The following is a 23,025-nucleotide window of genomic DNA, read 5'->3' as shown; positions in this document are numbered from 1 at the left end:
CTCCCCCAGACATCGACTCAAGGAGGCTTACAGGTAAAAGAGAAACAGCTAAAAACATAGAAAAAACAATGATTAAAAAACAATGCAACAGTAATAGAATCAAAACAATCTCACAGCACCAGCCTTTCCCTTACAATTTGGAGACATATGTTGTAAACAAAATCTGCCCTTTTTCCCTTATGGGGTATCCAAGAGCCCAAATAGAGTCCTTACATGGGTTCCCTATTGGTAGGAGAAAATAACAGAGGCCAACCAGAGAATATTGAGAAGCAAAGCAGCTAGTAAGCTTGATCTTTATTGATCTGTTGCAACAGGGTGCTCCCCTCACACATAGGAAAGAAGGAGAACACCGAACAAAGGTGTGCCTGCCCTTATATCGACATTTTAAATTCCCTGCCCTGGAGCTCTATACATCATATACATCTATACATCATACATGCATCACAGAAGGGGTGTAACCCAAGACCACCCCCCACAAACATCATACCTACATCACAGAAAGGGCAGTCTACAACAGAAATTTGAGTGTTGTTGTTTTTCCTGGCTGGCAGGTTTTCTGATAATGCCTTATCTGATTGCCTTTCCTGGTAGTCTGCCCACTCCTTTGAAATGATGATTACAATTACCCACTTCCTGAGACAATGGGAAAGTTCCCTCACCTCCTCCCTCCTTGCAGAGAAAATATTTGGTCAGTTTGGGAGTCAAAATGGTTTCAGGGAGTCAAAATGGTTTCAGGAAACTAAGGCACAGAAAACAAACTTTGCTATATATCAGGATGGGACTGTTTGGGAAAGAATGGAAAGCTTACAGGGATAAGGTTTTGGAGGGTCCTGTGAAGGAAGCAGAAGGCAGCCTGAACAAATATTGCAAAACTCAATCTACGTCTAAGAGACAGAACTTACAAAAAAGTGAAGGCAGCATGAACTTGCTGACATTTTGTCACTTCAATACTTAATCACCCCACCCCCAAAACACTGTTTCTTATTTTTCTTTTTGAAATATATTTTTATTAAAGATTTATTGGTTTACAAAAGCATGTGCAATGTCTCTTTTTTCAAGTTACATTTTCTACAGATCAGTTTCATTTGTTGAGACATTAGTGTTACATTAGGAAGAAAAGGGGGAAAGAGGTGCAGGGGGGAATGGTGAGTGGGGTGGGGTCAGGTGGCAATGCTATTCTGCTTGGTGTATGTGTGGGGTTTTGTGTCAGTGTCACTTGTGTGTGTTCTCCTTAATATTCACTTGTTTTCCTTTAGTGGTGAGGGAGGCTGGGGTTGGCCTCGGGTGTGGTTGGTTGTCTTTGCTGGGCTGTGGTGAGCTTTGTTTTTGTGTGTGAGTGGGGTGTGTTTTTGGATCAGGTTAGCCAGATTGATTCAAATGCTGTTGGTGGGTTCTTGTTGTTGTCTTGTTGGGTTGTGCACGTGATAAAGGGTAACCATATCGGAGTGAAGGTGTCTTCTTCTATTTGTTCCCGTGTCAGTTTCAGTTTGTTGGTTAGTTTTTTGAATAAGGCTGTTTACCACTCTCCCCTGCCCACGGGCCGGATCACTGCTTGGACCAGGATACCTTGTGGCCGCAATGGCACGCACCACAAAAGGTGAGTGGTTTTCTCAGACTGCCTAGATCTCTTACGCTGAAAGTGAGTATGGAGATGTCTATCACCTTGCCAACAAAGGTCCGTATAGTTAAAGCTATGGTTTTCCCAGTAGTGATGTATGGAAGTGAGAGCTGGACCATAAAGAAGGCTGATCGCCAAAGAATTGATGCTTTTGAATTATGGTGCTGGAGGAGACTCTTGAGAGTCCCATGGACTGCAAGAAGATCAAACCTATCCATTCTGAAGGAAATCAGCCCTGAGTGCTCACTGGAAGGACAGATCGTGAAGCTGAGGCTCCAGTACTTTGGCCACCTCATGAGAAGAGAAGACTCCCTGGAAAAGACCCTGATGTTGGGAAAGATGGAGGGCACAAGGAGAAGGGGACGACAGAGGACGAGATGGTTGGACAGTGTTCTCAAAGCTACCAGCATGAGTTTGACCAAACTGCAGGAGGCAGTGGAAAACTGGAGTGCCTGGCGTGCTCTGGTCCATGGGGTCACGAAGAGTCGGACACGACTAAACGACTAAACAACAACAACACTTTCATTACTGAGCTCCTGGGCTCACATTTTCAAAGAACTGGTGCACGTTCTTTGCAACTCCCATGGCAACCCACATTGCCAACGTTCAAGTGTTTCACCTGCATTATTTCCACTCAACAGAGTGTTCCTAAGCCATAACAGACCACTCCCCAACTTTCCCCAAATGCAGGCAGGCTGAGGGACTGACTCAATTTTCTGCTGCTGCAAGGTGATTGGCGTGGGTTAGATGCTACCAAGGACATGGTTTGCTTTCACCTCTAATGCCCTCGTATGTGCAGTCGTTGCTGTTTTGAATTTCGCCCTGTTATTGAAAAGTTTGGGAACCTTTGTATTAGCTGGACACCACTCGTTTTGTAAAACACACTTGTAAGGACAAGGAAGAGCCTTTTCCCGTCTTCTGGGAGCCATGCGGAAACAGACACCGTCATCCTAAAGGCACAGCAAACCACCCAAGTGGTGCAATTCGTGATGCATAGAGGCTGAATGAGTGTCAGAGCGAAATTCCTATTGTGGTTCCAATGGCCTAGTGGAGTCAAGAATTTCAGCTAAGAGAAACTAGCAAATTCAGTGTTGGTTTCTTTCCCTGGAAAGGCAGGTTGTTCCTTATAGGAATGAGCCAGGGTTCTAGGAACTGGCCTCCTTCAACTTCCCTCAGTCCGTTTGTCATCTTCCTTGCGCACCCATTCCAGTAAGTCTATACTTAATGCTGCCAGTAGTTGTGGCACCTGTTCACAGTTTGGTGTCCTATTCTTTCCTTTAGTCACTATGTAGGTCATAGCAACAGTTGATCAACTTTGGTGTGTGTGTGTGTGTGTGAGAGAGAGAGAGAGAGAGAGAGAGAGAGAGAGAGAATCGCGTTTATCTATCCATCTCTCTTGTTTCTGGCCGCCCTCCTTCTATCTGACTGTTGCTACATCTTTCTCGAGATGGGAGGGAGCCGTGTGTGGAGGAGCCGCCTTCTCAGAGACACTCTTGTTACTGACCACCTCATTAGCCAAAAGCAGGTCCATACTTCCCATTGAAATACTTATAAGTTTATGTTGATTAAAATCGTTCTTCATTTTAAATATTGTATTGTTTTCCCATATAGTTCCGTCTAGGTCCGTCTAGTTAAAGCTATGGTTTTCCCAGTAGTGATGTATGGAAGTGAGAGCTGGACCATAAAGAAGGCTGATCGCCAAAGAATTGATGCTTTTGAATTATGGTGCTGGAGGAGACTCTTGGGAGTCCCATGGACTGCAAGAAGATCAAACCGATCCATTCTGAAGGAAATCAGCCCTGAGTGCTCACTGGAAGGACAGATCCTGAAGCTGAGGCTCCAATACTTTGGCCACCTCATGAGAAGACTCCCTGGAAAAGACCCTGATGTTGGGAAAGATGGAGGACACAAGGAGAAGGGGACGACAGAGGACAAGATGGTTAGACAGTGTTCTCGAAGCTACCAGCATGAGTCTGACCAAACTGCAGGAGGCAGTGGAAGACAGGAGTGCCTGGCGTGCTCTGGTCCAGGGGGTCACGAAGAGTCGGACACGACTAAACGACTAAACAACAACAACAACCCAGAAGCAATGTTAAAGCACATTTATATTCTCTCTTCTGAGTGAGGATGTAGCCAAAGACCTCTGTTCTCTGTGTAGCAATGCTTGACTGTGGGATTTCAAATTCAAATTCAAAATTTTCAAATTCAAATTGTTTCCCCTGCTTTTTGTGCACCACAAATAAAATATGTGCAGTCACTGGCGGAGGAAGAGGAGTGCAGGCGGAGTGCATCGCCCCATGGTAGCGCGATCCCTGTGGGGTGCCGTTGAGGCTGCCCCCCCCCACCTGTGCTGGGTGCCACGCCCCCAGGACCTGTGCCACGCCCCTGTGGGCGGCGCACCACACCCCCAGGACGCGCACCAGCTCCGCCACCACCTGCTCTACGCCCCCCCCGGTGCCGGAGCATGAAGCTCTGCCACTGTGTGCAGTGCGCATAGGAATTTATATGTTTTTCAAACTATAGAATCATAGAATCATAGAATCATAGAATCATAGAGTTGGAAGAGACCACAAGGGCCATCGAGTCCAACCCCCTGCCAAGCAGGAAACACCATCAGAGCACTCCTGACATATGGTTGTCAAGCCTCTGCTTAAAGACCTCCAAAGTAGGAGACTCCACCACACTCCTTGGCAGCAAATTCCACTGTCGAACAGCTCTCACTGTCAGGAAGTTCTTCCTAATGTTTAGGTGGAATCTTCTTTCTTGTAGTTTGGATCCATTGCTCCGTGTCCGCTTCTCCGGAGCAGCAGAAAACAACCTTTCTCCCTCCTCCATGTGACATCCTTTTATATATTTGAACATGGCTATCATATCACCCCTCAACCTCCTCTTCTCCAGGCTAAACATGCCCAGCTCCCTTAGCCGTTCCTCATAAGGCATCGTTTCCAGGCCTTTGACCATTTTGGTTGCCCTCCTCTGGACACGTTCCAGTTTGTCAGTGTCCTTCTTGAATTGTGGTGCCCAGAACTGGACACAGTACTCCAGGTGTGGTCTGACCAGAGCAGAATACAGTGGCACTATTACTTCCCTTGATCTAGATGCTATACTCCTATTGATGCAGCCCAGAATTGCATTGGCTTTTTTAGCTGCCGCGTCACACTGTTGGCTCATGTCAAGTTTGTGGTCAACCAAGACTCCTAGATCCTTTTCACATGTACTGCTCTCAAGCCAGGTGTCACCCATCTTGTATTTGTGCCTCTCAATCTTTTTGCCCAAGTGCAATACTTTACATTTCTCCCTGTTAAAATTCATCTTGTTTATTTTTGCCCAGTTCTCTAATCTGTCAAGGTCGTTTTGAAGTGTGATCCTGTCCTCTGGGGTGTTAGCCACCCCTCCCAGTTTGGTGTCATCTGCAAATTTGATCAGGATGCCCTTGAGTCCATCATCCAAGTCGTTGATAAAGATGTTGAATAAGACCGGGCCCAAGACAGAACCCTGTGGCACCCCACTAGTCACTCTTCCCCAGGATGAAGAGGAACCATTGATGAGCACCCTTTGGGCCCCCAACAGTGTCTGAGGGACAGTGAACTGGCCCCCTGTTTAAAAAGTATGAGGACCCTGAACTACTTTAGCCCTTCCTTCTGTTGATGCTCTTTTTGTTGTTCTTGGGTTTTGCAAGCGCTGAGTCCTGCTTCTTAAAATGCTGCCTTTGCCCCTACTTTCTTTACCGTCAGCAGCCTTTTATGTGGATACCATGTTATCTCTTTCTTTTGCCTCAAGGCACTAGGCCTCAAGTCCCAACGGTGCAGTCCCAATGGCACAATCACCTTGAAATACGCTTGCTTCCTCTTCCTGATTGGGAGCCTTGCGACACCACCGGCACTTTTCTTGCATTGGGCTTGGCCAAAGAATTTGCTTAGGGCTAGCCATATTTGGGATGTGGGTGGCGCTGGGGGTTAAACCACAGAGCCTAGGGCTTGCTGATCAGAAGGTCGGCAGTTCGAATCCCTGTGACGGGGTGAGCTCCCGTTGCTCGGTCCCTGCTCCTGCCAACCTAGCAGTTCGAAAGCACGTCAAAGTGCAAGTAGATAAATAGGTACCGCTCCAGCAGGAAGGTAAACGGCGTTTCCGTGCACTGCTCTGGTTCGCCAGAAGCGGCTTAGTCATGCTGGCCACATGACCTGGAAGCTGTACGCTGGCTTCCTCGGCCAGTAAAGCGAGATGAGCGCCGCAACCCCAGAGTCGTCTGCAACTGGACCTAATGGTCAGGGGTCCAGGAGCTCTTGGATTAGGTGGTTATTTGCTTAATTAATGCATTTATATCTCAACTTCTTCTCCAAAGAGCTCAAGGCGGCCTACGTGGTTCTCCCCCTCCTCATTTAATCCCCACAACAACTGAGAGGCAGTGTCTGACCCAAAGACAGATAATAAGCTTCACAGCCAAGTGGAGATTTGAACCCTGGTCTCCCAGGTCCTAGTCCAACACTATCTTGGTTTATTACCATCCAACACTGCTCCTTGTTGTCACTGTAGGATATTTTAATTTAATATATTTCTGTGTGTGTGTGTGTGTGTGTGTTACCAGGTTTTTTTCAATGAATCCGGGGACACTTTTCAACTTCCTGCTAAATAGACGGATTTTGTGAGGGGACTGATTTGTAAATCTGGGGACTGTCCCCGGGAAATGGGGACATCTGGTAACCTTAGTGTGTGTGTGTGTAAAATATTTTATAACCTGACCTCAGTCCAGTCTAATCTGACCTAATGTCTTCTAATCAGTCAGTAAATATCAGGGTTGCTCGATAGCTGCTAGGGAGCAAATTATGCTGCAATCTCTGACATTTGCCTTCCTGTATTTGTAGAAAGATTGACTATATCGCACTGAGGTCATTGCTTTCCTTGCTTCCCACCCAGGTTTTATTAGACCCTTAAAAATCTAACAGGATATCCTATCTGAAGAAGTGTGCATGCACACGAAAGCTCATACCAAGAACTAACTTAGTTGGTCTTTAAGGTGCTACTGGAAGGAATTTTTAGGATATCCTATAAAACCCATTGGGCAAAAGGTGAGATCTTCTTGGCCTCACTTTTAAGCATTCCAGATCAAGCTTTGCGTGTCTTTCCCGCACCCCTAAGGTGTTTTTTAAAGGTACTTTCTTAGAAGATATGCAACGATATTGTGCCATCCGTCTTGGTTGCGTGTACTGTGCTTCAGGTGACCTTTACCAGATAGGTGTGTTTGGGAATTGCCCTTTGAGAGGTTGGTCACCAAAGAGGTTTCTGAATCACTATTGGTTCATAGCCTGCCACATTCTGGCTATAAAATAAGAACATTCACTTGCCATCCTTACACTGCCTATCAGAACATGGACCAATTCTGTAAGTCTTTCATTTTCTCATAGAAATTTTAGGATTCAAGTGTCCTCTGCGACATCAAGTTATGGCTATGCTCTTTCTAATTCTGATTTGTTTTTAACTTTATAATGTCTCCTTCCTCTTCTTCTTCTTCTTCTTCTTCCTCCTCCTCCTCCTCCTCTGTTGCTGAATTATATAAAAAATAAAAAAAATTGTCCAGTAGTACCTTAGAGACCAACTAAGTTTGTTCTGGGTACGAAGTTTCGTATACATGAAAAGCTTATACCAAGAACAAACTTTTTTTAAAATACATTTTTATTAGGTTTTTTAAACATATCATTTCCAACAATCGTTTAACATAACTTCTTATCTTATACAATATTTTAGACTTCCGTCAACAACCTCTGAAGATTTTCCGTTCTTTATCACTTGTTCTGCATTTCTTAATTTCTCTATTACTTTTAATTATTATTAACTAATAATTCTCTTCATAGTCTTTCTTGCAATATTTCAAGTAGTCCTCCTTACAGAACTTCTTGCAGTCCTACTAGCGTAATCTGTTCATTACAATTGCTTTTCATATTCCAAGAACAAACTTAGTTGGTCTCTAAGGTGCTACTGGACACATTTTTTATTTTTTATATATTTTGACTGCGTCAGACCAACACAGCTACCTACCTTCTGTTGCTGTTACTGTAGTAACTTCATAGCAACAGAGTCAAGCTGGCTAGAGCCATATGTTGACTATCCCTTATGGAAACCTTGGACAAACCTCTGTTGGGGATGATTAAGGTATTTGACATCCTTTTCCAATCTGGTGCCCTCTAGATATTGTTGGACTACAAATGAGCATTGGCCATGCTGGTGGGGGATGATGGGTGTTGTAGTCCAATAGCGTTGAGTGGGCACCAAGGCTGGTATCTGATGCCCGATGTGAGAAGGACAAGGAGATGGATCCACCATCTCTTCCTTGATCCCTTGCTTAATAATAATAATAATTTATTATTTATACCCCGCCCATCTGGCTGGGCTTCCCCAGCCACTCTGGCCGGCTTCCAAAAAAATATTAAAATACTGTAATACATCAAACATTAAAAGCTTCCCTAAACAGGGCTGCCTTCAGATATCCTCTAAAAGTCTGGTAGTTCTTGTTCTCTTTGACATCTGGTGGGAGGGCGTTCCACAGGGCGGGCGCCACTACCAAGAAGGCCCTCTGCGTGGTTTCCTGTAACTTGGCTTCTCGCAGTGAGGGAACCGCCAGAAGGCCCTCGGTGCTGGACCTCAGTGTCCGAGTAGAACGATGGGGGTGGAGACGCTCTTTCAGACATACTGCTTACAAAGTTCTTCTTTGAAATCTTTTTTTCTTTTTTTTGTAACTGTCGTCTTAATTGTAACGATGCCTTTGTCTTCATCTTTTTAATACCTTTCCTCATCATCTTTGTGAAAAGGAATGCTTTCTGACATGGGAGGGCTATAAGTCAAAGCAGGCAGGGAAACAGGGAAGTTCAGAGGAGACTTGGAGCTTTCGCACATGGTAGCAGCTGCAGTAAAGCGAAGAAGAACTACTGGGAGGCAATATCTAGTTCTGTGTCTTCATTTTGGCCAAGGACAGCTATACAGTTAATCAGTGCTGTTTTTCCAGAAAAAGAGGTGCTGGAACTCACACTGAACACCTCCCTTGTTCTCTTAATGGCAATGACACCCACCTGAGAGGTGCCGGAACTGAGTCCCGGATGAAAAAAAGTCCTGCAGTTACTACATCTGATTCTGTTGTGAGAAGAGACTACAGTAATATTTCCCTGGCCCTATTTGTAACATAGACAATTTAAAAGAAAATAGGGACCAGGTTTCCACCCAGTTGGGGGGTCAAGCACTAAGTGGTTATTTCAGTGATTTCTAGAGAATTCAAAATTGGAAGGTGCCCAACTGCATGACTCAAACAAATCAACCAAAATTTGCATTTTTCATGCATTATTATTTTTTATTATTATTATTATCTGTATACTGCCCTATACTCACAGGCAGTGCTTTTTTTCTAAAAAAAATGTTTAGGGGTACTCTTATTTTTGACTCAAAAACCCCCACCATTTTATAGTTCAAATCGGGAAAAATAAACACAGCAAATGGACAAAAGTACAAAGATTCACAAAATGTTTAGAGGTATGCGTACCCCAAGAAAAAAAGCACTGCTCACGGGTCTCAGGGTGGTTCACAACATAAATTCACAATATAAAAACACAAAATACATAATAAAAACAAAAACAATCCAATTTAAACCACACATTTTAAAAGAGCATCAGATGTCATTTCTGAATTTGCCCTCCTTTTTTATATATCGTTCCTGTTCAATCATTTCTTGTTTTCTAGCACTTTTCCCATTCCTGCTGCTCTTGATAGCCTTGGTTTCCCCAAATCATGCTGAGGACCACGAGGAATGGATGAAGTGTTTTGAGGATCCCGACTATGAGGAGCTGTTAAATGTTGCCAGAAACGGGCTGGGAAAGGCTTCAAATCCAAAGACCATTGTGATTGTTGGAGCAGGAATAAGTGGGCTCACTGCTGCCAAATTGCTGAAAGATGCAGGACATCAGGTAATTGTACTAACAAAGGCTGCAATCCTGTGTACACTTTCCTTGGGGTCAAGTGGATTTACTTCTTAGTAGCCATGCATAGGGACGTGGGTGGCGCTGTGGGTTAAACCACAGAGCCTAGGACTTGCCAATCAGAAGGTCGGCGGTTCGAATCCCCGTGACGGGGTGAGCTCCCGTTGTTTGGTCCCTGCTCCTGCCCACCTAGCAGTTCGAAAGCACATCAAAGTGCAAGTAGATAAATAGGTAACGCTCTGGCGGGAAGGTAAATGGCGTTTCCATGCGCTGCTCTGGTTCGCCAGAAGCAGCTTACTCATGCTGGCCACATGACCCGGAAGCTGTACGCCAGCTCCCTCGGCCAATAAAGCGAGATGAGCGCCGCAACCCCAGAGTCGGCCATGACTGGACCTCATGGTCAGGGGTCCCTTTAGCCATGCATAGGTCTGCAATCTGAGAAACACAGGTCTTTAATCTTGACAAAAAGGAGGAAGAAGGGGGTGGGTCTAAAATGAGTGGTTCTGCAGAACACGGGCTCTTTCACTTGCCATTTGAGACCCTTAATTGTAGGTGCCAAGGTTTGAACTTGAGAGTTCCGGCCTGCGCATTTTGCCCCATGTAATGAAGCTATTGCACCTCCTATGTGTAGAATTATGTTTTTCGCATCCATGCTTGCAGGGGCCAATGAAACTACTATGAAACTAATGAAGCTTAAGCTTTGGGGCTCTTAATCTCGGAGGGGTCCCAGATGTGACTTTAGCCCACTATGCATATTTTTTGGGGGGTCATCTAGGTAAAAAGGTAAAGAACCACTGGACGGTTAGGTCCAGTCAAAGATGACTATGGGGTGCAGCGCTCATCTTGCTTTCAAGCCGAGGGAGCCGGCATTTGTCCACAGACAGCTTTCCGGGTCACATGGCCAGCATGACTAAACCACTTCTGGCGCAACGGGACACCGTGATGGAAACCAGAGCACACAGAAACACCGTTTACCTTCCCGCTGCAGCAGTACCTGTTTATCTACTTGCAGTGGTGTGCTTTTGAACTGCTAAGTTGGCCTTTCAGAATATTTAGAATTAGCCAAATTGACAGATATAATAAGACAAAAACCAAAAAGTGAAGTGAAAAAGGAATGGAAGTGTCTAAATGAATACCTTAAAAGCCAAGGTTTGAGGACAGAAATCTGGCTGAGTCTGGAATAACCTTGTGAAATGAAAGGATAAGAAAGAGGGATTTATATCTGGATGCTAGGATAAAGATGAGAAGGAAAACAGGAAAACACAATGAGAGGTAAAAGAGGTGCTGTGGGATTGGTGGAAGCCAATGTTTGTTTTTCTTTTTAGTGTTTATATCATTAACATGTAAGATATGGATTTGTTGGGTTTTTTTAATGTTGGTTTTTGTGTTTTGTGTATTGTTATTTTTCGATATTTTTCATGTTGTTGTGTGGAAAATACTAATAAAATTTATAATAATAAAAAAGAACTGCTAAGTTAGCAGGAGCTAGGACAAAGCAACGGGAGCTCACTCCGTTGTGCAGATTCAAACTGCCGACCTTCTGATCGGAAAGCCCAAGAAGCTCAGTGGCTTAGACCAGTGTTCCCCAACCTTGGGCCTCCAGCTGTTTTTGGACTACAATTCCCATAATCCTTGACCACTGGTCTTGCTAGCGAGGGATGATGGGAGTTGTAGTCCAAAAACAGCTGGAGGCCCAAGGTTGGGAACACTGGTTAGACCACAGCGCTATCTGCATCCCTTTTGGGTCTACTAGACCCCATTTCAGTTGGACAACCCAAATTCATTATTTTTGTTGTGTGTATTTCAACAATCCCAAAGTCTGGGAGTCCGTAGCACAAATCTTATAAAGGTGTGGTGATCTGTCGTGGAACAACCCCACTGAAGAAAGTGATTGCCCCAACCTTGTTTCTGGTTGTGAAGGGGCCCCCATGACAGTCCAAGCTTCAGGATCCCTAAAATGTAGGTGTGCTTGTTTGTTTCTGGAGCAGCAGTCGGTAAGGAAGTGAAGCATAAACAGCGACAATGCATTTGTTCCTAGGTTCAGATTCTGGAAGCCAGTGACCGCATTGGGGGTCGGATAAAGACCTATCGTGAGAAAGACTGGTACATGGATATGGGACCGATGCGTCTGCCCAAGGCACAGAAGTAAGGCAAAAAGCTTGTTGCCAATCATGCACAAAACTCATTCTGTTTTAGAAACATCTGCGGATGAAGTACTTCATTTTACCTCGTACCCTCCTTCCCATTTCCTGGAATTAGCATTTGGTGTGATTTTTTTTTAGTTTTGATTAGGCGTCTGCCTAAAGAGCAGACTTGGGAAGGGGAAGTGTGAAGGGTGTCGGGTGGTTGCTCGAGAGCAATCAGGCAAGATGCCTCACTGGTCTGTTCTAAAGCTTTATTATTGGTGCTAAAAACCTTTACAATGCAGAGCGCCTCTATTCCATGTCTTGCTCATTCACTGGCAGAATCTGAGAATGGGCGGTCCTTAAATCTTCCCCAGCAGAGGAGTCTCTTGACCCCCAGTCTACGCCTCCCCTCTCTGCGCGAAAGTCTTCTGCACAAGGAAGGCGTGGGTAAAGGGAGACCTCCCTCCTCCCCGCTTTGCTCAGGCAAGGTGTCCTGGCACCGCCTTGCATCCTCCGAACCCTGCATCTCCTCCTCACTAGAGGCGTGGCTTCCTTCCTCTGCTGAGGAAGTGCTGCTTCCCACAATCTTTGGGGGCTCTCTGTAATCCGTCCGCCCTTTCCCCTCTCACCCCTGAGCCGATGGCAGTTCCCTGACAGGAAGTGACCCTACAAGACCTGCTGCATTCTTGGCCATAACAAAATATGTTCAGCCTTTCGTTCCTATCAGGCATTATCCTCCCTTCTGATCTGTGGGTGTGTAATGAATGCTTCGCAGCCTTGCTAGCATCCCTGAATATGAAAGTATCATGTCCTGTTATATTATTTTACACATATATTTTTTTAAAAAAAGGCCTTTCTTACTCCTTTCCCCCGCAGAATTGTTCGTGAATATATTAAGAAATTCAACCTCACGTTAAACCCGTTTGTTCAGACCGATAAGAATGCCTGGTACTTCATTAGAAATAGAAAGGAAAAAGTGTCTGCGGTGGAGGAAAACGCCAAGCTGTTTGGATATGAAGTGGCTCCCAATGAGAGGGGGAAATCTGCCTCTAAACTCTTCCACGAGGCACTGGATCGGGTAGGTGTTTTGTAAAGAGGCTGTGTGTTCATGAACCAGTTTGCCTGGTCTTCTGGTAAGGCCTGGCTCCAAGTACCCTGTGCCGATCACATAGGACTATAAAGGCCCGCCCAGTTTAGCATCCTGTTTCTAGCCAACCAGATGCCTAGCGGAATCCAGCAGCAGGGCCTGCGTTCAGCAGCCATTTTCCCAAGTAGTGGTCAGCAGACTGGCATCACTCGCCCGGCTTCCCAATGCCAAGCACTGCTGCTGGTTACAAAGAGGGAGAAGGGCAAGATTGGTGGGGTCCAGGACAGAGTCAATGCACCCCACTGCACCCACACTACAAGGAGTTAGTTCCACAACACTTTGGTCCTCCCAGCATTGGGAAGCCAGGTAACCACTGCCACGCTGCCATGCTGACTGACGCTGCCTCTCCCTGCTTGTGGTTACCTGCAGCAGGTATTCAGTTCGGCAGTGGAACTGGTTACTCCCTTTAGCAGATACACATTATGCTTCTACAAACGCCTTCCCATGGTGGTGCTCCAATTTTTTATTGGGGGGAGGGAATGCCCTTCACAGGGAGGCTGGCTGGCCTGGCTGTGACCATACAAGCTTTTTTTGGGGGGGGGAGGTCGGCAGTTTGAATCCCCACGACGGGGTGAGCTCCCGTTCCTCAGTCCCTGCTCCTGCCAACCTAGCAGTTTGAAAGCACGTCAAAGTACAAGTAGATAAATAGGTACCGCTCCTGCGGGAAGGTAAACGGTGTTTCCGTGCGCTGCTCTGGTTCACCAGAAGCGGCTTACTCATGCTGGCCACATGACCCGGAAGCTGTACGCCGGCTCCCTCGGCCAATAAAGCGAGATGAGCGCCGCAACCCCAGAGTCGGCCACGACTGGACCTAATGGTCAGGGGTCCCTTTACCTTTACCTTTATTAGCAAAGGCACGTCAGACTATGGATGATTTCTGGAGATGCTTTCTAGTCTGCTCTTCCCATCTTTTCTTTCTTTTCTCTTCACACTTTTCGCAAAGCTTCTTTGTCGGTTTCGCGCTGTGTTCCTCTGTTGTGTGGATTCCTTTTGCTCACCCGTTGTTGTGCAAGCCTTGCGTCTTTTGACGAGGGTGGTGACTTTTAATTGTCAAGGCTTTATGATGAAGGGCTTAAAACAAACAAACAAATAAAGCAACACATGCCCTCCACATCACACATAAGACAACTCCCATAATTCCCCATGTAGCTATTATTACTTCCAGGCTGGGAACTTGCAGTGCACATGACTGCAAACATAGCCCACTTCCCAAGCCTTGCCCTGAAGTCCTGTTTGTTTCAAAACAACATGGCAGTGGTAGAAAGGAGCTGCTGCTGTTCAGAAAAAACACAAGTCCCCAACTCCCTTTGGGCATTTGAAACTCAATGCACAGTTGTGGGCCATTACTATTAATATAATATCGTCAGAGCATATCACTTAACATAAGAATCACTTAATAAATCTTCAAATGTGACCAGAGTGTTTTTTCTTAACTGAACACTGAATGAATGCTTTAAGGGTGGTGAGGAAGGTTTCAAATGGACATTTATGTTTACCATGCAGGTAACAAAAAACTGCACGATTTTGAAGGAAAAATACGACTCATATTCCGTCAAGGTAGGCAAAGTGCTTGTCTGCAGTATTTTTACTTTGATCTGAATTGTCGCCCTTGTATTAAACTTTTGTATGAATTACCAGTGCGAACGGTTGATGGCTGAACTTCGCATGCTTGTTCTCTGTCTTAATGGTTCATTAACGTTAAACAGAACTTGAACTAAACAGCCTTTTGAACCAAAGACTGTCCTATGTAAAGTGGGCCACCTGGCAGCACATTCAGGTACATGCGCGCCACACTAAATCAATGGAGCTATCCTCTTAGCACGTTAGTGGACATGGGCAGGCTCTGACAGCCTGTGCATTTGCACTAACAGTGAAAATACAGTGGTACCTCGGGTTAAGTACTTAATTCATTCCGTACTTAACCTGAAACTGTTCTTAACCTGAAGCATCACTTTATCTAATGGGGCCTCCTACTGCTGCCACGCCGCCGGAGCACGATTTCTGTTCTTATCCTGAAGCAAAGTTCTTAACCCGAGGTAATATTTCTGGGTTAGTGAAGTCTGTAACCTGAAGCGTATGTAACCTGAAGCGTATGTAACCTGAGGTACCACTGTACAGCCATTCTGTTTGCTAAAATTATCATTAGGCCCCTAGAATCTTTGGTTGGTTGGGAAATTGGATGCAGAAGACAAAACAGGAATGGGGAATCTGTGACCATGCTGTTGGACTATGTTTGCCGATAAATTAGCTACAGTGGATGCTCAGGTTGCAAACCTGATCCGTGCAGGATGCACGTTCGCAACCTGCAGTGTTTGCAACCCGCCTTTGTGTGTCTGCGCATGCGCGGGTTGCGATTCGGCGCTTCTGCGCATGCGCAAAGCGTGATTTAGTGCTTCTGCGCATGCGTGACTGCTGAAACCCAGAAGTAACCCGTTCCGGTACTTCCAGATTTTGGTAGTCCGCAACCCGAAAAAACGCAACCTAAAGTGGCTGTTACCCGAGGTAAGACTGTCTAGCTCAAATAAGGAAGCATGTGTACTTTTAACTAGCCTTTCTCTAGCTAATCCCCCCCATTTCCTCCAAACAGGGATATTTAATTAAAGAAGGAAATCTGAGTAAGGGAGCAGTAGATATGATTGGTGACCTCTTGAATGAAGAAGGTGGATTCTATACTTCATTTATTGATTCTGCTATGGACTATGTGACCTTCTATGACGATGACAGGTAAAAGGGAGGGGATATTGTATCAGCTTCATTAATACTGTAACTGAGTTGGAGGGAGTTTTGGTTTCTCGTTATTCCAACCTGAAGGAGCGTCTCCACCCCCATTGTTCAGCCCGGACACTGAGGTCCAGCTCCAAGGGCCTTCTGGTGGTTCCCTCACTGTGAGAAGTGAGGTTACAGGGAATCAGGCAGAGGGCCTTCTCGGTAGTGGCATCCACCCTGTGGAATTCCCTCCCCTCAGAGGTTAAGGAGATGATTACTTATATAGCATCTGAAGGCAGCTCTGTATAAAGAAGATTTTAAAGGCTTAATGTTCTATTATGTTTTCATATATGCCGAAAGCCGCCCAGAGGGGCTGGGGCAACCCAGTTGGATGGGTGCGGTACAAAGAATAAATTATTATTATTATATTATAAATTTGGTTGTCCACATCTCCACTTCAGTTTGCAGATTTATTTATTTTTTAAGTCCTTGTGAAAATTTAACTGTGCTTTTCTCCTAATACTGTATATGCATTTTGAAGAAGATCTGTAGATTATTTATTTATTTATTTATTTATTTATTTATTTATACCCTGCCCATCTGGCTGTGTTTCCCCATCCACTCTGGGTGGCTCCGAAAAGAATATTAATAATAATAAAAAAGCAAAAAACCCCTCAAACATTAAAAACTTCCCTAAACAGGGCTGCCTTCAGATGTTTTCTAAAAGTCAGATAGTTGTTTATTTCCTTGACATCTGATGGGAGGGTGTTCCACAGGTCGGGCGCCACTACAGTGGTAACGCTCCGTCCCATAGGACGCACCTAGTTTTTTTGGGGGGAAATAAAGGGAATTCCCCCCCTTTATTTCCCCCCCAAAAGCAGGTCGGGGAAACAGAACCAGGTCGAGGAACAGCGGGATGGCGGTGCTGCACCTCCCTGCTGTCCCCCGAGCTTGTGGGGCTGGCTGATGTTTGCCCGGCGCGTGGGGCGCTCTGCTTCAGCAGGCCCTGCCCGCCAGGCGGCAGGCTGCTATCCGCAGCGTGGGGAGCCCTGCGGGGAACTCCTGCAAGGCTCCCCACGCTGTGGATGTCTGCCCAGCGCGAGGGGCGCTCTGCTTTCAGGGCGCCCGACGCTCCGGGAAGCAGGCTGCTACCCGCAGCCTAGACAGCCCTGCGGGACCTCCCGCAGGGCTGCCTAGGCTGCGGATGTCTTCCTGAAGCCTGGAGAGCGAGAGGGGTCGGTGTGCACCGACCCCTCTCGCTCTCCAAGCTTCAGCGAAAGCCTGCATTCGCCCCATAGGATGCACCCAGATTTCCCCTTCATTTTTGGAGGGGAAAAAGTGCGTCTTATAGGGCAAAAAATACGGTAATCCATTCTGGAAGACCATTCAAGTTCTGAAACTTTCGAAAACCGAAATGTGATAGCTGTGCTGCTCTGAATACCATCATTATATGCCTTAGTAACTGGAGGAACCAGAGAATGATCATATGCCATTTTGCTTTTGAAATAACTTGGGAAATATAAATGTTGCAGGGAGCATATTTTGCTTGGGTTGCTCACCCTGTTCAATGATTTTTCCTTTCTTTTCTTTTTCTGCTCCTGTTTCCTCCTTCTACCTCCCCAAGTTTTGAGGAAATCACAGGAGGATTTGACCAGCTCCCCAACGGCTTCTCCCGGGAAATGCCTGGGACAATCCGTCTAAGCTGCAGTGTCGAGAAAATACTTAGCACTGGCAAGAAAGTGAGGGTGTTTTACCGCAAGCGGGGCAAAGGAACCTTGTCGAGTCTGACCGCCGACTACGTCATCGTCACGGCGACGGCAAAAGCCGCTCGACTCATCAAATACCAGCCTCTTCTTTCTCACCCCAAGGCTCGCGCTCTGCGTTCTTTTCATTATGCAAGCTCTACCAAAATCGCCTTGGCCTGCACAGACAGGTTTTGGGAGAAAGACGGGATCCGAGGTGGGAAGTCGATCACAGACCGCCCATCCCGAATGATCTATTACCCGAACCATGTCTTCCCTAGTGGCCTAGGGGTACTCCTGGCCTCTTACACGTTCAATGATGACGCCGACTTCTTCGTTCCCCTCAGCGAGGAAAAGTGCGTTGACGTGGTGATGGATGACCTGTCGGAAATCCACAACGTCTCCAAGTCTTACCTCAGATCTGTCTGCAACCGGCACGTTGTACAGAAGTGGGCCCTAGACAAGTTTTCCATGGGGGCCTTTGCTCAACCCACTCCATACCAGTTCACCCAGCTTTTCGAGGCTTTGAAACAGAATGAAGGGAGAGTGTACTTTGCCGGAGAGTACACAACCCACCCGCACGCTTGGATCGACTCAGCCATGAAGACTGCTATAAGGGCAGCAAGTGGGATTCATCTCAGTGCCTGATCTGTGTTGTAGGAGCTGCAAAACAGACCTTGGTGATCTTTATCCTTCATGAAAAGGAAAGCTCAGTTACTTGATCCTAGCTGATGATTCTTTGCGTACTGCCAGTTTTCTTTAGCAGGCACTCTAACTTTGCATCAGTTTGAATTCATCTGCAAAGGCGCGTTCCGCCATTGTCTCCTGAGGCAGATGGATGCCAACCGGCTAATGTTTTCTATTATTCTTTTTTGGAGGGTGTTTTGATTTTGTCTTCCCAATATGTTGTATGGCATCTTGATGTGTTATCTGATTCCCTCCCCCTTTCTATGGCATAATGTATATATGCATATTTTATTTTCAATCGAAGTCGTTTGGAGACCCTTTGGATGACAAACAACCAATCAGATAAACAAACAAACAACAACAATAAAAAATATTTTTTTATTTATATCCCGCCTTCCCCAGCTGAAGCCGGGCTCAGAGCGGCTAACAACAGTAAATAAAGGGATTTTCTCTCAATCTGCTGTGTGTTTGTGGCAGTGGATGATGTGATGGAGCAAAAATAATTTCCTTATTTGATTCCTGCCTTGCAGGGGGTTGGACTAGATGACCCTCAGGGTCCCTTCCAACTCTATGATTATTCATCCACTCCCCCTCCTCAATCAATTTATGGTGCTGTTGTTTTTTAAGCGATGCACAATATTAAAGAAGATTCATACTGAGTAGGATAAATCATATTTTTAAACTGCATTGCAAGGCACAATCTGTTTGCATTTTCTGGCTGCCAGGCTAATGGTCTTAAATGAAATAAATGCTGCTCAGAAGTCATTGACGCATTCACACATCATTTCAAGCCATAGTTACGTCTAACTATGATTTGTGCAAAGCTGCCCAAATCATGGATGCTTTGCTCCTCTCATGCTCCTGCTACAGTATGCTCCCTGGAGTCAAGCCATCATGTCTTCCCTTAACAATAAATCCAAACCCAGGCTGGTGATCACCTCGCACTCTCAACAAACCACAAGAGGTCAACCAAGAACAACCCTTGGGTACAGCTCCTGGTTTGTTCAGAGAGAAGAAGAAAAAAACTAAGAGCCTATGTTTGGCTGGTGGATGAAATCAGTTAAGTTCACATTTGAAGATGAGCCCTCATAATCCACACGTTCCAAAAGAATATGGGGGCTGAAACATAGCTTTCCTTTGAAATTTGGAATTTTGCAATGCAGTTCCCCAGCTATGTATGTGTACAAATATTCTGAGGTACAGTGGAACCTTGGTTTTCAACCGTAATCCATTCCTGAAGACCGTTCGACTTCCAAAACATTTGAAAACTGAAAACAGAAAGCGGAAGCCTTAACACAATAGGGAAACTCAAAATGGAAGCTGCGTGGCACGTTTGGCTTCTGAAAATTGTTCGAAAACCGAAGCAGTTGCTTCTGGGTTTTCAGCATTCGAAAGCTGAAATGTTCAACTTTTGAGATGCTTTAAAACTGAGGTTCCACTGTATTAATGAAAATAGAATGCTAATGTGCATCTATTAGGGGAAACTGCTTGGCAGAATGCGGAGACAAAGCAAAATTGCTTGTAAACATGTGCAGAGAGTCATACTAAAATTACTGTTGAATTTTCACAAGGACTTTAAACAAAATGATTGCAAAATAGAGAGAAGCCGAAAGCAGGAAATTTCCCCATCTGTAGCCTCGATGATCTGTTGCATAACTGGCTGAGATACTGGCGCATACGCACGCTGCATTTCCCCCTTTTAAAAATACTTTGACTATGGTTTAAACAATGTGACATGTGAACCAGGACTCATGTTCTGGTTGTGGTCCACCCTTTGCTTGCGTCCCAGCGCAGTTCACACCTATTGTATAACATGCATCATGTCGCCTCCAGGGAACGAATGTGGGAACGGAAATGCATTTGACCAAATGTCAGTCAGAGGTTTGGAGGGAACAAACCATTTTCTTGGAATTCTGAGCCTTTGGCTCTCGGAGCCAGTTGCTCTCTATAAAACGAGAGAGCTCTGTAGACAAATAAAATGAGATGAACCCATGATCTGAGGGGGAAACGAGTGAACAAACTGGAGTTGTAATTTACATTGCTTTCATTTATATATGGTTTAAGAGGTGGGGTTTTCAGAAGAAAGCTAAAGATCAGGGAAGGGAGATTTGGTTTTAAAAACCCCAGAATTAACATAAGTAAATGGATATTTGCAGGGTCTTTGAAGCAGCTGAAGGAAGAATCACTCTGCTGAGAGACATGGTTTTTGCAAATGAAAAAGAAGACTTGTAAAACCTCTGAGTTTAAAAAAGGAGACAAATTTGGTTTTAAAGGCTTTCTTATTTTATTTTATTGTTCTGCTCTTTTCTTTTGTAGCCTGGGAAGCTTTGCAAATAAGTTGTAGTGAAAGAGGGAAAACAGGAAAACAAATATCAAAATATTAGATTAAAGTACACCATGATAAAGTAGAGTGAGAGGTTAAGGATGGAATTACAGTGATATAATGACACAGTGTGGCTGAAAAAATAATTGCAGGAGTTTTCTATTTAATGATCAAGAAATATTAGAAAGAGGGGTATATTAAAATATTATTTTGAAATTAATTTGAATCAGGAGACAAATTTGAAAGTGGTATGGGATGCGAGCAAAGCAGCGATGCGGGCATTTTTTACTCAGCAAAGTGCATACCAAAAAAAGAAAAGAGTTGAAAAAGCAATAAATTTTATAAGAAAGAAAGAGGAAAGAAAAAGAATTGATCAATTCCCCTCAAAAAAGTAAGGGGAAATGTGTGTGCGTCTTATGAAGCAAATGCATGCTGTGCAGCTATCCCAGAAGCCAGAACAGCAAGAGGGATTGCTGCTTTCACTGCGCAGCGATCCCTCTTGCTGTTCCGGCTTCTGAGATTCAGAATATATTTTTTTCTTGTTTTCCTCCTCCAAAAACTAGGTGCGTCTTGTGGTCTGGTGCGTCTTATAGAGTGAAAAATATGGTATTGCAAACACAGTTTTCAATGATAATAAATCAAGAAATAGAGTGGAAAATTAAATATTTAAAACAGAAACAATTTGCACAGGCTAATAAACCAAGGAAATTATTAGCATGGCAAATTAAAAAAAGGCAAGAGAAAGCTTGTATAAACAAAATTAATATAGGAGGTAGAGTTGTGGAAAGTCCTAAAGAAATAAGAGCTCAATTTGTGAATTTTTATACAGAATTATATTGAGGGATATGGGATAATTTGGATGAAATGCAAAAATATCTAGAGGACAGTGGAATATCTAAAATACCAATAGATAAAATGCCAATTTTGAATGCACAGGTGACAACGATGGAATTACAACAAGCAATTTCACAGGCAAAACTTTTGAAAGCACCAGGACCTGATGGTCTTTCACCAATATATTATAAGAACTTGCAGGATTATCTAATACAACCATTAAAGGACATTATGAATATGATTTTAAATACGGGTGAGCTGCCAGAATCCTGGAAGAATGCTTATATGAGTTTGATTTCTTAACAAGACAGTGATCCTGAGCAGCTAAAAAATTATTGACCTATATCTTTGTTAAACAATGATTATAAACTTTTTGCAAACATGTTAGCAAATAGGTTGAAACTGGTATTAAAAGAGGCAATCCACCATGACCAGGCTGGATTTTTGCCAAGAAGACAAATGAAAGATAATATTAGAAATGTATTTGCTATATTAGAACACTTACAAGTGAGAAATGAAAAACAAGCAGCTTTAATGTTTTTAGACACCAAGAAAGCATTTGATATTGTCTCCTGGGATTTTTTTGTTTAAAGTTTTAGAATATATGAGTTGTGGAGACATTTTTATAAAAGGAGTCAAGGCAATATATACTAAGTTGATAGTAAATAATGTCCTGACTGAGAATTGTATAATAACTAGGAACAAGACAAGGCTGCCCTTAATTGTTTATAATAGTTTTAGAAGTATTGGCACAAAGCATATTATGTAATCAAGATATTAAAGGCATAAGAGTGGGACAGAGACAATATAAATTAAAAGCATTTGCAGACAACATGGTGATGTCCATAGAAGAACCAATGGAGTCAATCCCCAAAGTATTACATGAGATAAAAAATAAGGTAGTAGGTCTTAAGATTAATAAAGATAAAACCAAACTCTTGGTTAAAAATATGAAGGAGGAGAATAAGAATAAATTACAAGATGTAACTGGTTTGAAGATTGAAAGAAAGGTTAAATATTTAGGTGTATGGGTAACAGCAAATAATATATATTTATAGAAAGATAATTATTTAAAAACCCGGGAAGATATTAAAAGAAATTTGCAAATTTGGAACAGAATGAATCTTTCCTTATTAGGCAGAGTATCAACCATAAAGATGAATGTATTGCCAGTGATATTATTTCTGTTTCAATCAATTCCGGTGATTGGCAAGACAGATTGTTTCAAGGAAAGGTAAAAAGTTATTTCTAAATATATCTGGCAAGGGAAAATACCAAGAATAAAATATAAAATATTTATAGATGGAAAAGAAAGAGGAGGTTTTCCTATTCCAGATATGAAATTATATTATGAGGCATCCTGTTTATGTTGGTTGAAGGAATGGATGACATTAGCGAATTCACATATATTAGACTTAGAAGGTCATGATAATATTTTTGGTTGGCACACTTATTTATGGGATGCAAAGCTGAAAGTTCAGAAAGGATTCACAAACCATATAATTAGGAAAAACTTATATGGAGTATGGGATAAATATAATAATTTATTAGAGGTAAGAACACCATTATGGCTCTCACTGCTGGAAGCTATAGCGGCAAAGTAAAAGAATATGATAGAAGGTTGAACAACATAGAAATTTATTAAAACAAGAGGGAGGAGAATATCAATTGAAAAAAATTAAGGAATTATCAGGAAAATTATGACATATTTAAGAAAGATAGGATACGAGGGTTTGGGGAACAAATCTCACAACTGGAGAGAGACCTGTTGGAATGTAATGTAAAAGTGTTGTCTAAAATGTATAAAATATTATTGGAATAGGAGACAAAGGATGAACAAGTGAAATCCTCAATGATACACTGGGCAATAGATATCGGTCATAA

At 43.8% G+C, this 23,025-nt stretch overlaps 2 protein-coding genes across 3 annotated transcripts in view; both read left to right on the top strand.

Moving 5' to 3' along the window:
* Positions 1 to 23,025, top strand: part of LOC309524893 (E3 ubiquitin-protein ligase TRIM7-like) — a 254,550-nt gene that overhangs the window by 53,601 nt on the left and 177,924 nt on the right. The window lies entirely within an intron of this gene.
* Positions 1,327 to 18,257, top strand: LOC309524921 (L-amino-acid oxidase-like). Of its 2 annotated transcripts, none has more exons than XM_082210156.1 (7): positions 1,327 to 1,597; positions 9,341 to 9,564; positions 11,615 to 11,721; positions 12,579 to 12,780; positions 14,353 to 14,406; positions 15,437 to 15,573; positions 17,180 to 18,257. In XM_082210156.1, the coding sequence occupies exons 1-7, from the start codon at positions 1,579 to 1,581 to the stop codon at positions 17,943 to 17,945; spliced, it is 1,509 nt and encodes a 502-aa protein (XP_082066282.1). In that variant the 5' UTR covers positions 1,327 to 1,578; the 3' UTR covers positions 17,946 to 18,257. The 2 variants fall into 2 exon arrangements, with proteins under 2 accessions (XP_082066282.1, XP_082066283.1); XM_082210157.1 differs by lacking the exon at positions 1,327 to 1,597 and adding an exon at positions 6,983 to 6,997.

This window comes from Podarcis vaucheri (genome assembly GCF_965113315.1).
Source record: "Podarcis vaucheri genome assembly, chromosome: 2".
Lineage (NCBI taxonomy): Eukaryota > Metazoa > Chordata > Lepidosauria > Squamata > Lacertidae > Podarcis > Podarcis vaucheri.
The sequence above is the reverse complement of the archived record's forward strand: the minus strand, read 5'-3'. Positions and strand labels throughout refer to the sequence as shown.

What these genes read in the sequence shown, in the direction of transcription:
- LOC309524921 (XM_082210156.1), top strand. An exon ending in ACGACTCATATTCCGTCAAG is followed by an intron (nt 14,407 to 15,436) that starts GTAGGCAAAGTG and finishes TCCTCCAAACAG; the next exon opens with GGATATTTAATTAAAGAAGG. An exon ending in ACCTTCTATGACGATGACAG is followed by an intron (nt 15,574 to 17,179) that starts GTAAAAGGGAGG and finishes TACCTCCCCAAG; the next exon opens with TTTTGAGGAAATCACAGGAG.